The 16,636-nt window shown below is 50.0% G+C and overlaps 9 protein-coding genes across 9 annotated transcripts; 3 read left to right on the forward strand and 6 right to left on the reverse strand.

Annotated features, from left to right (window-relative positions):
- Positions 1 to 735: 735 nt before the first annotated feature.
- Positions 736 to 1,704, forward strand: N7477_001401 (RTA1 domain-containing protein; the record flags this gene model as incomplete). Its single annotated transcript, XM_056963064.1, has 3 exons — positions 736 to 895; positions 945 to 1,193; positions 1,244 to 1,704. The coding sequence occupies 3 exons, from the start codon at positions 736 to 738 to the stop codon at positions 1,702 to 1,704; spliced, it is 870 nt and encodes a 289-aa protein (XP_056825983.1).
- A 103-nt stretch (positions 1,705 to 1,807) lies between these two features.
- N7477_001402 (Zn(II)2Cys6 transcription factor domain-containing protein) lies at positions 1,808 to 3,096 on the reverse strand (the record flags this gene model as incomplete). Its single annotated transcript, XM_056963065.1, has 2 exons — positions 1,808 to 2,968; positions 3,028 to 3,096. The coding sequence occupies 2 exons, from the start codon at positions 3,094 to 3,096 to the stop codon at positions 1,808 to 1,810; spliced, it is 1,230 nt and encodes a 409-aa protein (XP_056825984.1).
- Positions 3,097 to 3,687: 591 nt separating this feature from the next.
- Positions 3,688 to 4,288, reverse strand: N7477_001403 (uncharacterized protein; the record flags this gene model as incomplete). Its single annotated transcript, XM_056963066.1, is given in 2 exon segments — positions 3,688 to 4,112; positions 4,123 to 4,288. 2 exon segments carry the CDS (start codon positions 4,286 to 4,288, stop codon positions 3,688 to 3,690), a joined length of 591 nt encoding a protein of 196 aa, XP_056825985.1.
- Positions 4,289 to 5,333: 1,045 nt separating this feature from the next.
- On the reverse strand, positions 5,334 to 6,441 carry N7477_001404 (NAD(P)-dependent alcohol dehydrogenase; the record flags this gene model as incomplete). The annotated part of the gene is made up of 2 exons (XM_056963067.1): positions 5,334 to 6,356; positions 6,409 to 6,441. The coding sequence occupies 2 exons, from the start codon at positions 6,439 to 6,441 to the stop codon at positions 5,334 to 5,336; spliced, it is 1,056 nt and encodes a 351-aa protein (XP_056825986.1).
- Positions 6,442 to 6,773: 332 nt separating this feature from the next.
- N7477_001405 (uncharacterized protein) lies at positions 6,774 to 8,585 on the reverse strand (the record flags this gene model as incomplete). Its single annotated transcript, XM_056963068.1, has 4 exons — positions 6,774 to 6,977; positions 7,026 to 8,210; positions 8,276 to 8,356; positions 8,406 to 8,585. The coding sequence occupies 4 exons, from the start codon at positions 8,583 to 8,585 to the stop codon at positions 6,774 to 6,776; spliced, it is 1,650 nt and encodes a 549-aa protein (XP_056825987.1).
- Positions 8,586 to 8,832: 247 nt separating this feature from the next.
- Positions 8,833 to 10,754, forward strand: N7477_001406 (Leucine Rich Repeat domain protein; the record flags this gene model as incomplete). The annotated part of the gene is made up of 7 exons (XM_056963069.1): positions 8,833 to 8,922; positions 8,973 to 9,107; positions 9,156 to 9,266; positions 9,314 to 9,438; positions 9,486 to 9,498; positions 9,554 to 10,024; positions 10,074 to 10,754. The coding sequence occupies 7 exons, from the start codon at positions 8,833 to 8,835 to the stop codon at positions 10,752 to 10,754; spliced, it is 1,626 nt and encodes a 541-aa protein (XP_056825988.1).
- Positions 10,755 to 11,350: 596 nt separating this feature from the next.
- On the forward strand, positions 11,351 to 12,751 carry N7477_001407 (uncharacterized protein; the record flags this gene model as incomplete). The annotated part of the gene is made up of 4 exons (XM_056963070.1): positions 11,351 to 11,619; positions 11,731 to 12,166; positions 12,237 to 12,428; positions 12,479 to 12,751. The coding sequence occupies 4 exons, from the start codon at positions 11,351 to 11,353 to the stop codon at positions 12,749 to 12,751; spliced, it is 1,170 nt and encodes a 389-aa protein (XP_056825989.1).
- Positions 12,752 to 12,960: 209 nt separating this feature from the next.
- N7477_001408 (indoleamine 2,3-dioxygenase family protein) lies at positions 12,961 to 14,709 on the reverse strand (the record flags this gene model as incomplete). Its single annotated transcript, XM_056963071.1, has 5 exons — positions 12,961 to 13,176; positions 13,229 to 13,531; positions 13,577 to 13,737; positions 13,812 to 14,128; positions 14,216 to 14,709. The coding sequence occupies 5 exons, from the start codon at positions 14,707 to 14,709 to the stop codon at positions 12,961 to 12,963; spliced, it is 1,491 nt and encodes a 496-aa protein (XP_056825990.1).
- Positions 14,710 to 16,255: 1,546 nt separating this feature from the next.
- Positions 16,256 to 16,597, reverse strand: N7477_001409 (protein PET117; the record flags this gene model as incomplete). Its single annotated transcript, XM_056963072.1, has 2 exons — positions 16,256 to 16,441; positions 16,502 to 16,597. 2 exons carry the CDS (start codon positions 16,595 to 16,597, stop codon positions 16,256 to 16,258), a joined length of 282 nt encoding a protein of 93 aa, XP_056825991.1.
- Between the last annotated feature and the right edge of the window lie 39 nt (positions 16,598 to 16,636).

Consider the following 16,636-nt stretch of genomic DNA (forward strand, 5'->3'; position numbering starts at 1 on the left):
GGAGCGGGAGGGTTTCCTTCGCTCCTCTAAACATACAACCTTCGTATTGAGCAGTCTCAAGTATGATATTCTCTGAAGAGACAGGGTTTTGTAGATGAGTTCATGTACACTGTTCTGACCTATGCCTAATAAGAACGCGCTACTCGTGCTTACAGGTATATACAGAAAGGAAAGTCTTGGGTAAGAAAATCTGTAATCAAGATCGAGGAAATATCGAAAGAGATGCACAACAATAGTGAACTAACTGAGCGCACTCGTTCTATTATTAGGACCCACCAATGCCACTAGCCTAAAGCAGAGCGCAACACGAATAAGATGTAGAAAGCAGATGCCTAACGACTAAATCCCCTTTTGCCCCAGTTTTACACCAAGTGGCCATCGATCTATAGATCCCTGTCCACGACAAGGATCCTGATTGGTGGAAGATAAATAAGGTTATACCCGTTCTGTTGCTAGTTACGAGATATACGAGATCCACTAAGGAATCATGCAAGTGGCATTGGAGATGCGAAAGGGATTGGTCAGATAGGGAATGATGTTGCCTTTTCTCATTTCAGGCGTTGAAGTACTCGAGGGAATTGTTATGTTGGAGAAGGCTTGTTTAATTATTTAAGCAGGCTAGCTGCTGGTCTGCCTTTATATTGTTTTCTCTGCTATACATCTCATTTCCTTGTGAATCCCTTTCTAGCTTCCAACTCAGGCTCAAGAGCAAGTGACAGCACGCAAACAGACACAATGTCTTCCCACGATGGCTGGATAGCATACCAGTATTACCCCTCAATGGGCGCCGCAGTCCTCTTCATAATCCTCTTCGCTATTGTTACCCTACTCCACACATACCATCTCTTTCGCACGCGCACATGGTTCTTCATCCCGCTCGTTCTCGGCGGATACTGTACGTGCATAACCCCAACTTTTGAGAAGAGGTCATCTAACAATATCAGTCGAAACGGTCGGGTATATTGGACGTGCCATGTCCGCGCAACAATCACCCAATTGGACAACAGGGCCGTATATCATCCAGAGCACATTGCTGCTGATCGCACCAGCGCTATTTGCGGCGAGTATCTATATGGAGCTTGGAAGAGTTATTGTCCTTGTGAAGGGGGAGCGATTTGCCCTCGTGAGAGTGAATTGGATGACGAAGATCTTTGTGGGCGGGGATGTGTTGAGTTTCTTGATGCAGGCTTCTGGTATGCTTCCCAGATCTCATGGTGAGATGTTTGCTGATTCATGTCGATAGGGGCCGGGATTATGGTCAGCGGCTCGAGTGACTCTGGAAGTTATAAACCCTCCAATACTGGGCAGAATGTGATTGTTGGCGGATTGATTGTGCAGATCCTCTTCTTCGGGTTCTTCCTGATCAGCACCCTGGTGTTCCAGAGCAGGTTGATCTCGCATCCGAGTGCAGTAATTGCGGCTGATCATACGCCTTGGCGGAAACACATGTATGCCTTGCACACGTCGTCCATCTTGGTGCTCGTTCGGTCCGTTGTTCGTGTTGTCGAGTACGCCCAGGGTACCGATGGGACCCTCATGAGTAACGAGGTATTTATTTATGTTTTCGATGGATTGTTGATGTTTGTTCTTATGGTGATTTTCATTGTGATTCATCCAAGCGAGGTCAACTGTCTCCTTGGTCGGGGACATGTCATGACGACAAAAGGCGGGTTGAGCATCTCCGACGGATCGATGTTGGTGTAGAGCGTGTGTGACGGGCCTCGCTAATGACATTTAGCCTGCAATTTCCAAAACAAATGAATTTTGGGGGGATTTTTTGCGAGACTATCGTATCCCATCGTTTCCATCACAGGGTGTCAATCTGCTCGAGGTAATTTTCGCCGAGGATCCTTCCCATCGCCCAATGAACCAGCGGTCTCCACTGATCGTCCAAAATCGCCCACACGGCTTTTGCAACCCGCACACACCACTCTTCAAAGCACCAACGATGCTCCAGATGCTGTAAAAGCACGCCATAATGCGCTAACATTACGAGTGCCAATGGTTCCCGCTCGCGTAGCAGGTCCAAGAACCGTGGCGGCAGCTTGATGGCCCATCTGCCCGCGATGACTGTCGAGGTCGTGCCGCCATAAGCCCAGCTCAACATTTCGGCGATATTGTCGATTGTTACGGTGTAGGCGTCTGTCTCGTGGTGTGGGTCGCGGGCGCGACATATCTCGTTGGCTTCGTGGAGGCGTCGGATTGCTGTGGTCGCGTCGTCTGGTAATGGCGCGGGGTTTTCGTCAACTTGGAGAATTGGTGCAAAGGATCCGTGGCTGAGGAAGTCGGCTGGAGATCGAATGACTTGTGAAACACCTCGGGTCAAGACGAGAACCTGGTACAGGTCGTCCACACAGGTCCATGGATCGTGCACATCAGGTGTATGGGGGAAGCCAAAAGTGTAGACGACGACGATGCCGGCGAATGCAAACATCGCTTTAGCATTTCCTTCATTAATATCGCCCAAAAGCTCGCGAAACAGCGACAATGCTTGGTTTTGGTGCGCCACCGCACGATTGAGGTACGCAGCCCGCCCCGAAGCCTCGGGCGCGGTCCTCGCCAAATGCAGAGAAGACAGAGCCAGAATACCATGCATCAGGAATGGATGCCGAAGGCCTTCTTCCGGGACTGCTTTTCGCCAGATTGCATCTGTGCGCTCATTCCGAGAGAGCGTGTAGAACGTCGCATTGCACCATTGCATCATCAGCTCGAGATCATGCAGATTCAACGCGGTGGGAGCAGCGGGGGTCGAGCTATCGCCGCTCAGTCTCCCTAATAATCCCAATGAATCGGAGCCGGGGCTTCCCAGTGAAAGGTCACCGTGCAGTCCACTGTCCGACCCCGAGGCACGCGACGATAATCTCCCCGAGGGCTCTTCATTAGCCCAGAGCAAGGAGCTGGACGAACCATACTCACACTCCGCATGTCGTTTTTGGCAGTTGGAGCAGGTCGGCCTGGCCTCGTCGCACTGCCATCAATATCAACACCGAACTCAGCCCTATGAGTTGATGGGGAAAAAAAACACACCTTGACTCGTCTCCGCTTGCATTCCATGCACCCGTGCCGGGATTTCCGGTGCGGTCGTCGGAGCGCCATAGTCACGAAACCGAAACCGAAACGAACTTCATATTCATGGCCGAGAAAGCCTGAATAGAAGAGGCTCGGAATAAGGCTCGGCACCAAGCAATAATAAGAAAATAAGAAACGGAAATTAAGGTACGGAAACTAGAAAAATTTCGCCCAATGGCCCCAAAGTCGACCATGCGTAGGCAACAGCATTCACAACACGATATACTCCCCGAGGGGCACAGGCACCGTGGATGACCTAATGAACCCTGTCGATCAAACTGCGAAGCTTGTATGGTCTGAAACATTGTCTTGCATCGCTTGCACTGCCTCGCACCAAAGGCTTGGTATGCAGGGTCCGGTCAAAGGTCCGCGCCGGAGCTAGCCGACTCCCAAGCTTTTTCATTAGCTCTTAGGGTTGGATCCACTCTGAAATAGGTTCAAACTGCAGTGAAGATTGGCTAACACTGGGCCGGTATCACCCAAGAGAAGTAAAAAACAAACAAACAATACAGTACGCCAAGTCCTAACAGACGCTATATTCCATACCGCTACATATTCCCCACGTTCGTGTCTCGTTACTTCGTATTAGTTCTCAGGGTTCAAATGCTTGGCTCTTGGCTAACAGCCCCCACCTGCGGCCCCCGCGGAGCCCACGCTGTTCCCAGAAGCGTTCTTCGCCCGTCTCAACTTCTCGCGGAGCGCAATGCCTGAGATGAGCACCATGATCGCGAATCGTTCACCATAATCCGTATAAATGTCTAGCTGGCCCGTCTTCATCGAGAAGGATCCACCCGAGGAAAAGACGGCGACCACATTCCCACTCGACTCGTCGACCAGCTTTAGGTTTCCAGAATGGCTGCCGCCTAGCGAACTAGTCTTTTTCCATGTAAAGCGGTGATGCCGGCCGTCACCACAATTTAGCCCGAAGGCGTATTGGACTTTACGCAGGCTTTCTCGGCTCATACGCTCCCAACTGATTCCTGGCTTGCTCGGGTCGCCTAGCCCGATTTCGGTGTCGGAAGAAAAGTGTCGGAATTTGCAAACTCCCGCGACGGGGGGCGTTTGTGTCCAGGCCGGCGTGGAACGTCAGGTCTGGCTTGCCCGGTCGGAGACTAGAGTTATCCACGTGGAAAACATGCGACCCTGAGACCTCGTAGTCATGCCGCCAGACACTATGGGCAATGTGGTATTGGGCTGAGACGCGTGGGTGGGGAGTCATCGTGTGTAATCCTTCGAACTGATTCTGCTTTGAAAATGCTTACTTTGCATTCAGTCTACCGCAACGCTGGGGACTTTATATATATTGTCCTGACGGATGTCAGATGGGGCACACGTCAGACGCACCGACAAACCAAGTGATCATCGCAAGGCTCAGAGGCCTGAGGCGATACATTTCACTGGACCAGAATTGTTTTGAACCGGGCGCAATACGCCGCATGGCCCCAAATTCAGCACATCTGGAAGGCAGTGCACGGTGCTGGGCCAATCACTCGCGCGGCCCCCAAATACAGTGTCACGGTCACGTGCCAGGTCCGTACGGATGCTCTCTGATTGGGACCCCTTGTAGATGCTTCTTCAGCATTGGAGATCTGTATGGTGATATTCTGAGTGGGTCTAACTATTCTGGCGATGATTTTGATGGTCACTCAACCTTGTCTTCTCCATCAGCCAAGACCAAGGTTACAGTGAGCTAAACCTTACGGTCACGTGGTGGAGTATAGATGGGTCTCGGTCAAAGTAGACTTGCAATGGAGAATACCCGAATTGGTCTTCACCGAAATAGAATGCAACCAATCCTGAGGCTTAGAGGAAGTGGTGACTGTGACATTCGTCGTTGCGGGACATAGAGTGAAGAATTCCTTCATAGAGGTACAAATATGTTTGATGCGCAGCGGACAAACCTAACAGTTTATGATGCTAGTAAGAATTGCCAAACATGGGGGGAAAAAAAAAACCACAAGGTCCAATTGGCCGTAAACGAGAATGATCTTGATCGTGGCCCAGCCAAATCTTATGCAGTTTTCATTACATCTATTCCTGGGGTTGAAAAAATAGGAGGGAGATGCAGGAAGATGGAAGCTGGCGACGGCCCCATCATTGAGCTTTGTTTAGGAGCTTAATGGTTCGATGTACTAAAACTACTCCCAAGGTCCTCGATCTTACTTCAACCTCTCTCTTCTTGCGTCCTCATATCTTGAATAGCTCCCAGTGTAAATCAAAACTGTACAAGAGACAGTCAATTCCATATACAACCAGTATCCTATCTACAGCTTCGCTTGTTCCCCGTTCTTCAAAACATATCGATACCTCGCCTTCCCCTCATGCATATCAACCAACGCCTGATTGACATCTCCCATCCTTCTCTCCTGAATCCATGGCAAAACCTTCTTCTCCTCCGCCAACTTCAACATCATCCTCAAATCCTCCGGACTCCCAATACTCGACCCCGTAATCTTGACTCCCTTTTGAATCAACGAAAACGCCATCAACGGCGGCAAAGCATCCTCCGGGGCTCCAACCTGCACAAACACCCCATCCCTCTTCAACAACCTCAAATACCCCGCCAACGGCATATCCGGCCCAGAAACAGTACAAATAATCACATCCAGGGTCCGCGAATACTTCTTCGCCCACCCCTTATCCTCACCAGTGGCAATGAATCCATCCGCCCCAAGGCCCTCAACAGCATCCTTCTTCTTCGAGCTGGATCGCGATATCGCAACTACCCGATCCGCACCTAGCGCTTTCGCAAACAACACACCCATATGTCCTAACCCCCCGATCCCCACAATCCCAACACTCTTCCCAGGCCCAGCGCCATACTTTCTCAAAGGCGCATACACCGTAACACCACCACATAGCAACGGCGCAGCCTGAGCAGAAGGCAACGACTCAGGAATCTTCACCACGAAATGCGCAGGACCGCGCCACCGCTCCGCAAACCCACCATAGGATTTTGACTTATCCGCATACCGACTATTATAAGTCGCCGTCATGCGCGCACAGTAACTTTCCTGTCCATCTGCGCATGCCTCACAATCGGCCTTGAGACAGGACATGCTCTGCGCGCCGACCCCGACGCGATCACCTACTTTGATAGATCGGGATGCGGGCGAAGAGGGAAGTGTTGGGACGGACGAGCCAATGCGCTCGACGTAGCCGATTATTTCGTGGCCGACGACGCAGGGGTAGTCTGTTGGTGCCCAGCCGGAGCGAAGAGTGTGGACGTCTGTGCCGCAGATTCCGCAGTGCGTGATGCGGATCTCGATGTCAGTCGGGGTGAATGGCTTGGGAGTGAATGTTGTGTATGTTAGGGGGGCTTGTAGAGTCGTGGGCGACCCAGCCGTGGAATTCTTTTGCTGGGGACGTCATTGTGGTAGTGTTGATATGTTGGGTGCGGAGATGGGAGAGTTTTGAGTTGGAGGTTGGATAGTTATGGGAGGCTTTGGAATTGGTATGGAAGAGTTACGGTGATTGAAAATCTTCTCGATATCGAAAGGACCACGGCAAGCTTGGGGTGGAGCTTGCGTTAACATTTGAAATATGCGGAGAACCGACTGAGCCGAGGTTCGTTTTCACCCATCATCTTCATGGTTTATGGCAACACCGAAATTATGCATTACAGCTAAATCTACCATAGAGCCCACTCCATATTTACAATGCTCGCTCGGTATATACAGTATTCACATGAGCCTCTTTATCCCTCATCGAGACATTCCCATGAGATCATCTAGTTCGTCGCTGGTGAGTGTGCTCCGACGTCGACCGCCCGATCGGCTCGATGACTTCTCGGATCTGCTGCGCTTGCGCGTTTCCTTTTCTTTGAGTGATTGTGCGGCATCGCGAGCCTCGTCTTCGGCTGCGGCTAGTTTCTGACGGACGCTCATTCGTGGTTCAGCGCCATCGGCCTAGATGAGTTAATATTCGATCACACTGGAAATTAGGACTTTCCCTACCTGGCGAGTGGGCTTGGAATCTGTCTTTCGTCGTGACGGTCTGCGGGCCACGGTATTGGCTTTGTAGGCTTTGATCAGAAGCGTTTCATCTTCTGTCTTGTTGGGGGTGGGTTCGCATGGTGATCCTTGCAGACCCGGCGTAAAGGATACTTTGCGGAGTCGCTTGGGCCGGGCGTTGTCGCTGCGCTCTTGCAGAGCCCGTTCAGAGCGCTTGGGCAGCTTACGAAGCTTTGATCGGGTCTGTGGGACCTCTGGCTCCTCGGTGACTTGTTCCTTGGCATCGCTCGTCTCTTCCTGGTCTTCCAGGATAGGCGAGATGTTTGAAGCCCTGCTGAGCATGCTTGCCTCATCGTTGGAAGTGAAGCTTAGATCAAGATTCATGCCTCGCTTCAACTCCTCCATGCGCACACCGTCTCCGCCATCTGCTAGACGCTGTTGCCATCCATCCATCATGGCAACAGCTTGCTTCCACCGCTTTTCCATCTTCTCCCAGCTTTCACGCAAGGACTTAATTTCTTCGTCTCGAACTTCAACCTCTTCTAACGGCACGAAAGAAGGGTTGGTGAGTAGTGTGCGCAGGTGCTCCAGTACCGTTTCCATGTTACTAGACAGCTCTTCACAAGACGTAGGAAGCGTAGACACGGGCCCCGACATCTTTGGTCCTAGGCTTATGGACAACCCGGACACCTCATCCTCCTCATGCTCCGGTTCAGCATGCGGTAGACCTTGTAGCTCCTTCAACGTCCCAATAGTGTTTCGGGCAAGCTCAATAAGGGTATCATTTTCGTCACTCAAATTTTGACATAGCTCTGTCAAGAAATCAGTCGTCTCCTGCTTCAAACTGTATCCGGGATCGTTGATATGATCTCCACCACTCGCCCCGAAGCGTGACCGGTCTGCGCCGGGATTGATGTTGATAGTCGTGACACCCAACCCCTCCCGCTTCCCCCGTTGTCGCTCAGCTAGATGCGACTTGAGTCTCTGCATTTCGAGATCACGTTTCCGGATATCGTTGGCGCATTGCGCGCGAACTGTTTGTACAGTGGTCTTCAGGCGCTGGACTTGTTCCTTCAGTCCTCGGATGGTCGATTCGGCTTTAGCCATGTTGGTTTTGAGATTTCGCTCCTGAGCTTCTGCGAGAGCGAGAGAACGACTCAGCTCTGACGCTTTTGTCTTGAGTTTTCCCTAGAGAAAAATATTCATGAGTCAGTGGCCTTGGAAGGTATGAAGACCTGTCGACATGCACATACAATTTCCATGGTCTGCTCCGACTCGTTCGCGCGCAGCGTGCGAATAGTTGTCGCCAGGTTTTCACGGTGTTCGGATTCGCGCTATAAATGGTTGAGAATCAATGCGACAAGCAGAATAGAGACGACGTACGTCTCTCCTCAAAACGAGGTCATTAACCAGGTTGATAATCCGCGCCATGGTAGCTTCAGTCCCCCCATCTTCATTTTCAGGCTGCGCAAAGTCAATCGGATGACCTGTCTTCAGTAATCCCCGCGCCAGCAAGATATTATTGACATAAGTCGAAGCGGCTTGCAAGTTCTGCGCCTCCATGTCGTGTTGTGGAGCTGTCGCAGTGTCCGAAGATCCAAACCAAAGCGGAAGAAAGTAAACATGGCCCGCTACGTCGGGGCGTTGAGACCAGTTCGGCAGAACAATATTACTGTGAGCGGTGATTAACGGCACAATGTCAAGGCGGTAACAAGACACTATTCGCCTCAGGCCAACCGCAATAAACACGTACCGTGCCTTGACCGCGGTCAACATCGGTTCGGCAAAGCTGAGTCGATGGCAGGAGACCATGCCGCTTCCTATCTCTGGCCCTCATCAACGAGGCCAAAAGTTATACCAGAAGGGTGACTTCAAGGCTGCTATCGAAGCCTTTGGCGAGGTAGTCCATCAATCATCCTAACCCGAAATGGTAGCTAATCACCGACTAAGGCGTTGAACGTGAAAGATGCCGATGCGATCGGTATTCTTGATAACCGTGCTGCTACATACTGTAAGCTTGAACAGTATGATCTGGCACGCCGTGATGCGAAACATATGATTAAGAAAGGCAAAGATGATGACCGAGTAAGCTGCTCGTCACTCATCTCTCATGACGGATCTGACCATCTTCAGGGTTATCTGCGCTGTGCCAAAGTTCTACTTTTAGAAGGAAAGCCAGAAAAGGCGTTGGAGATCTACGCATATGGTTTGAAGGTTCTCCCGCGCAAACATCCGCGTCGAGAGGTTCGTTTTTGTCCCATGGTCGTCCCGATCATTTATTGATCCTGTAGATGATGGAGCTTTTACACAAGAAGCTCCACGATCGCATGATGCTCAATCGGAATGATCCCTTCACCATGCTTCCTCTTGAAATCGCGGCTATGGTGATTCAACACTTCACTTTCAAAAACATCGTGTCAGTACGATTGACCCTCAAGAATTTCGTAAGCTCATCTTCGTTAGGGCGATCCTGCGGGTATGTAAAGACTGGGAGCGTTTCTTTGGCTCCATGACCCACCCTATGGATGGAGATCGACTTGTCTGGAGCGCGAGGCAAAGTGCCATGGACAGCAGTCCGATCATACATCCGTCGCTCAAAGGCTATGCTCACTCGTGCCATCATCAAGAACCTAGCCACTCCATCTACGCCTAAAACCATGGAATTCTTGAGCAGATGTCCGCGCATTGAACATCTCGAATTGTGGGTTGACTACGACTTCAAGGATTTCTTCCAAAAGTTCAAAGGTCACAAACAATTAAAGAATCTTACTCTGTCGCCTGACATATCGGTAACGCACGATAATTTCGGCAGACTCCTAATTGAGCTCCCCCGCCTCGAGCGCATTGCCCTGTGGAACGTGAGGCCCTCCACATTAGCTTTTATTGAAGGTGGACACTGGCCGAAGAGTCTCTCCAACCTCAAGAGCATCACATTGGCCACTCAGCAGATTCCAACCCCACCCATGACTGTGCCCGGCGTGCTTCTGCCTAACCTCCTTGTGGTAAGCATTCGATCGGTCCGTGCTGTTTACAACGCTAACAAGTACCCAGGACATTGAACCTCGCGCCTACCCGAACCTGGAAGAGCTCCGACTTGACTGGAACCCACCACGGTACCAGCAAATCTTCATGCAACACTATGAGGGGTTCTATCCACCACTCCGCCGTCTCGACCTTAGCGGGCTATGTATCGAGCGGGACACGTTTGTCCACCTGCCCACCAGTCTGGAGTGCCTCCGCATCGTGGGAGGGAAATCGACGCCTATAGTTTTGGATGCCTTGGATAATAATTTACCAAATCTGAACACCGTTATTTTCCTCGATGCGGGGTTTGTCACTGGGGAAATTCTCGCCACATTCCTCATCGGTACACTAGCACCGATCCAGACCGTGTTCATTGACCAGTGCTTCAATGTGTCTGCCGCCGACCTGAAAGCCATCCTGGCGATGAAACATCATAATCCCAACTTCAAGCTCTCTGAACTGAGTATCTCTCATATGCGCGATGTTAATGATGCTTTTGTGCGATACATCCTGGGAATCGCCCCTGATGTAAAAGTCCTAAACGTTTCTCACACGCGCATCAGTGGGGTCACAATCCGAATGTGCGCCGATGCTAGAACTACCACCGATGGAGTCAAGCTCGATCGGCTGCTTGTCGGCGGCTGTGAAGATGTATCGTCCGATGCTGTGGCTTATGGACGCGAAAGAGAATTAGAGGTGATAACATAGTTGCAAGATCCGCACTAATTAAATGACATCAAGATCTCATTTTAATATGCATCCCTATCACCGATCGCCTAGATTAATGTGGCCTCTGAAAAAGTAGTATTTACCCCAGTGTCGACGAAGTTCCAAATTTATCTTTCAGCCCTGACGAAGAATAAAGGGGGTAGACCCGCTCTGCTAGCGTAAATAGCATACGCGTGGACACGCTATCTTCGGGACTTTCGTATTCTTTTCGGGTCTCCATAATAGTGCCAACTAGCGTCAAATGGAAAGAAAATACGCACGAATTGCCCAAAATTAACGTGGTGTGCCTGGCCCGCCAAGACTAGTTTCGAAATAAGTAACTCCGATCCTTGACGATCCATTTAATTTCGAGCTGTGGCTTCTTCTAGTGCGGTCTGCGCCCCAATTCGCGCCTTGAGGTTCCACACTGCTTTTCTGCGTGCCGTCGCCAATAAGGTTAATCGTCTTGATAGATGGCCGATGGGAAATGAGACTATCGGCCATTATTGACTATAGTTTGAACTTGACCTCGCCTTCTCTCCCTCTCCCTCATTCTCTCGATGTCTTCCACCGGGGTACAGACCCTCTAATTGACAATGCGAGACACGGTGTCCTCGGTGATCGCGCGCACTACCTTTGATAACGATCCCAATGCCAAACCCCCACTGCCTCAATCAGGCCGATACATTGAACTCGACGACTTTTCGCGTCCTGAATCACCCGTTCTAGATGCAACCTTGAATGAGAACTTGCGCGCGGCGGCTGGACAGCGCAGGTCGAGGGTGTATTTTCCGAATACGCTATGGACGCGCACGTTCTTCACAACGGTGATCATCGAGACGATCGCTACGGTTGCAATCGAGTCGTACGATTCCCCGCACAGCCCAACCTTTTCCCGGAGAATCATCATGAATGATACCAACAAACCCAAATCAACAGAGAATCAAAACTAATTCAACGTTTTTCCTTTGGATAGATGGGTCTTCATCAGTATATCAGATCACCTCTCCAATCTCGGCTCAGATGATGGCTCGTTACGGCTTCGCTCTTTTCTCGGATTATACATTTTCGCTCTCCTCTACGAACTTGGTCTCTCCTACGATGCCTTGCGACGCAAAAATACCTTCCAGCTGGTCGGATTATGCATTTGTAATCTGGGACTGTTTACCTATGGGATTATCCAAATCTGGGAAGTGAAAAAGACGATCAAGAGTCTTGCGACCAATAGTACAATCAGTCTGGATCTGTTCGATCATTATCATATCGAGCTAATGCTTGTTCCGATGATATTGGGAGTTGCGGCGATTATCATGATGGGAGTGACGTGGAAATTGCGGGCGGAATTCTCGTGGTCGATTTATAAAAACATCAGTGCCGATTTGCAGATGAATCGGAGGTATTATGTTTATCAGGTGAGTCCAGATCCTTGCGGTGTGAGCGATCCTTGTTGGGCGGGTTAGACGAATGATTGAACAATTTTAGGTATACATCGCCTTGCTGAAATTTGACTTTTTCTTCATCTTCGGAAGTCAACTTCAACTCCTTCTCGCCATGGGTCACATCGATGATGATTTCATAATTAACGCCGCCATGGTACCCATTGCTATCCTGGCACTCTTTTTGGCTGCAAGATTCGCTCGAAATGAAAAGACTAAATCCATGTCGATTCCTGTAGTAAGTCTCTATTGCCCTTTATGGACAAGTCTCAGGCTCAACGTCCATAGATCTTCATCTGCGGTCTCATTGCTAGTGAGATAAATACGCTGTACAAATTGTATACCAACAGCACCGATGGGCTGGGATCCTACAAAGTCTCTTTGGGCCTGTTCTCCTCAATAGCTATCTTGTTGATGGCCTGCACAATCATCAACTCGATTATGTGTATTCTCAACTTCAACAAGGGTTTGAAAGATCACATTGATCAGCTGAGGGGAACCAAGCCAGCTGTGGACGTTGAAGGCGACGCGGCCATGGTTCAAAGTCACGCTTTGTACTGAACTGACTGAAAATGCTCTGATGATTCTGGTATGTAATGTTTAACAAACGTATGCATGGAACAATCTATACCCATCAATTGGCTTCTGGACTTGACAATGCGATATTGATTTAAGATCAGCGGTTTCGAGAAGCTGAAATAGTTCATTTCATTTGAGAGAAAAGAAAGTCGTGGGTACTCTATGAACGAAACGAAATGAGGAAGCACCTTTCAGACTCCACGCTCCTTGCACCAACGCTCAACTTCCTTGGCCAACTTCTCCTTCTGATCCCGCACAAGCTCCATCATAGGTTCAACCTGCTTACGGTGTGAGGCGATCAGGTCTTCATGACCATCAACAATGGTAACACCCTCTTTAGGCGCGAGGTGATTATCATAGATGGTAACCATGAGGTCCATAACTGCTGACAATTGGTTGGGGAGCCACTGAACCTGTCAGCCTGTGTACGATGAACGATAGCGAGATCGGAACACTCACAGTAACAATGGGACTTCCACCAGTAGCAGTAGGATGAGGGGTGCGGCGGATAATGTACTCGCGTGCGAATAGCCAATGACGCCAGCGGAAGCTACGAACATGGTTCAGAGTCTTAAGGAAGAGGACAGCCGTCTCGGAGTCTTGGCATGAATATTTCTGGACACCGAGTTCCTCTGACTTTTCGCGGATGTAGGTGAGGAACTCGCGGTGCGGAAGGGGTCGGTAGGCACGGAACTCGTGAAGGATTTTGGTGAGAGGGGTCGAGGGCATGGGGATCTCGCAGAGATGATCGAGAAGGGGGATCTATAAGGTTAGATTTTGATAGGTGATGGGTAGTCATATACGTACGATACTGTCGTTGGCACCACTCTCGCCACGGAAGTGGAGAGGCTTGTTGTCTTCGCAGCCGTCGTAGACCACACCTTTGGGGAACATGGATTGGTTTGTGATGCCGAAGATGAAGACGCGGAAAGAGAGATACTCGGCTGGCTTAGAGTTTCCCCACATGGCTATGAGATTGTGAGCTTGGTTCAATCAGGTGAAGAAGTGGATTCGGGGTTGAACAGGTAAAGGGACAACATACTCTCCATCGAAGCTTCGATCTTCTCCATGGCATTGAGGATCTCACGGAAGCCATCGTTAATATCCTCACGACGGCCGTTCTGCTCAATGTTATCAACCACGCGCAGAGCCCCACTGATGAGTGCACCAGTCTCCTTGACCATGTCAACGTGAGTCAGGATAAAGCCGGCTTCGGAACTCTTGGGATCAAGACCACGCTCGAAACCACGGATCAAACGCAGGTTGGAGTACTCGTCCAAGCCCTTAGAGGGATCAGCAAGGGTATAGTTGAAGAGAGCATACGAGGCAGCATAAGACATGAATGGAGGGAGGTCCAGACTAGGTTGTGTTAGCGCGGTCCAACAACAATACAAATCCAAATTTGTATGATCAAAGCATGAGAAAGGAGATGTATGATGTACTTACATCTGAGCACAGAGGTACATAGGACGAGCAACACACTTGGGCAAGAAGTCCCGACCAAGTCCGTATCCCTTGTCCGCGCTGTTGTTCCAGCTCTCCCAGCAGGGCTCAAGCAGGTACGACGAGGCTACGAAGGTGTAGTCTCGGAAGACGGCAGCGATGTTGAACTTATCGGGGGTGCCATCAGGTAGGACCAGCTTCTTAACCTCATCAGTCAGGTCAGGGAAGTCATTGTCGACGACAGGGCCAAGCTCATACGTCGCCAGCAGACCAGGTGTCCCATCAAGCTTGAGGACAGGAAGACGTTCCACTAGAGACTGAAGAGGCTTGAAGGCTTCAGGAAGCTCACTAGGGGCAGTAGCATAAGGCATAAAGCCAGTGGAGGTAGTGATAGTGAAGGGGTCCAGGCCATGGGACATGGACGACGGGTCATCATGGACATGAGGGAACTTCTTCAGGGTGGTAGGGGAAGGGTAGGGCACCTGGGTTCGAGTCATGATGGTAGACAACGATGGGCAAGTGATAAAGGATAGGGATGGAGCAGATGTTCAAGTAGGAGGTTGAGAGTACGTGCCACAGGTAGGGGAAGGCTTGCTGTGTAGGGTGATCAAGGCTTAGACCAAGTCAAAAGGCTAAGTCGGGAACTAAGAAAGGAAAGTGTATGGGCCAAAAAAGAGGAGGGAGTATTTCAGGCTTCTCTGGAGATGAAAGGAGAACAGATCGCTCGAGGATTTGGGCGGGTTTGGAGCAGATTCTTATAATACTCAGAGGCCGGTATCAATTCCGGCCTCATTCCCACCATTACGAAAGAGAACGCAACATAGCGTGGATCCGGTGATATCGGCGATCTAGCTTGACTTCAAGGTTCTGCAAAATACTTTAATTGACTCGGGAGCCCCATAGAGATACCCCGAGTCAATATAAGAGATTTAAGCATCATCAACATCTCGCGATGCTCTATACAACCGCCCAGTCGGCGAGGGCAGCCAACGGTCACGGGGACGCGCTAAGCCTTTTCCAGCAGTCTCCAGAGATTAGCAGTCGTCCTTCCACAAGGACCGGAACCCTAGGGAACTAATCAATACCCCAGAGTAGATCTCTTGATTCCTGGAGAGGCGATTTTTATCATCCATTCGGGTGATAAGGTCTATTAGACATGCTTTTCTTCATCGAGGTGCTTTTGTAGCCTCTATATTTTACCCAGTGCCAAGATTTGGCGCTCATATACTGAGTTTTGATTGGACGATAAGGCATAGATAGGCTTTCTTAGCGTCCAGAGGCCGGAATTCAGCCGGCCTCCGATTGTAGCCGGCCTTGGATGGGTGCATCGGGCGGATTCGGTATAATCTGTGCAGTGTACGACCTGGTGGTTTGACCACAGAAGTAGTACAGAGCTTCAAATATTGGTTTTGCCCGAAGATTGCATATTGAAGTTCTATCAATGCTGTTGATATCGACCCTTTTTTGTTTCTCCTTGCCCTTGTGGTGCAACTAAGTATGCGTAATCTCATCCCTATTGAATTGTTACGTTAGGTATAATGTTCGACAATATATACATCGAGCTACTCCAAGCTTTGACTACAGTGGTATATCCTCGATGTCAAGTACCGGCCAATCTTCTGCTTCCGTCATGGCGGCCTAATTCAGAAACCTGAGCAGGTATGTACATCTCAGGAAACAAGGGTTTGTCGCTCAGACCGTCATCTGTCTCCTTTCAAGCAACAAAAGCGCCATGGAAACATTCGCAGAGCTCCCAGTCAAGTAGCTTGGCACAAATGTCACCGTCAATATAAGAATCATGTCTTCGGATATAAGTCCTTCGATCGAGGATAGAGGCGAGTTGTTGTTTATAATACATCAAGGAATATCGTACATGACGCCATCTTTATACACATGCTTCGCAGAAGATATCAAACTCCTATGTAGTCATTAGCAAATAATCACTGAGGGCGATTCTCAGCATGGATCAACCCACCAAATATGCATATAGGCAATCCAGGTGGCCACCTCGAGAAGCGGGCAGCTTTCGGATTTGCATTTGTGCTATGAGCCATTCACTGGATTATTGCCTCCTGAAGACTTTCCCGTGGAACTCGGAGTGTCGATAGCCGTTACGGTCTGAAGCTTGAGGTATTCCTCTTCGAGGCGTTTCTGTATCTCGAAATCGGCCTGGCGCTCTGCTCGGATGCGCTGTTTTTCCATATCGCGTTCAACCCCTCTGTGCATAGCCTGTGACACATCGAACTGTTAGCAAACATTTCTAGAAAGACAAGGTAATTCGGCACATACTGCCCTGTCATTTTCCTGCGCCCAGTGCACGAAGTAGATGATTCCCGCGGTACCCAGCCCAGTGGCCGCCAGAGTCAGCTTAGATGCGCGAGACATGATAAACGACAAACGACCGGTACAATTGAAGACCGCAAC

The sequence above is a fragment of the Penicillium maclennaniae genome, assembly GCF_028827695.1.
Source record: "Penicillium maclennaniae strain IBT 15551 chromosome Unknown utg000002l:1.0-2354659.0:1.0-2356205.0, whole genome shotgun sequence".
Lineage (NCBI taxonomy): Eukaryota > Fungi > Ascomycota > Eurotiomycetes > Eurotiales > Aspergillaceae > Penicillium > Penicillium maclennaniae.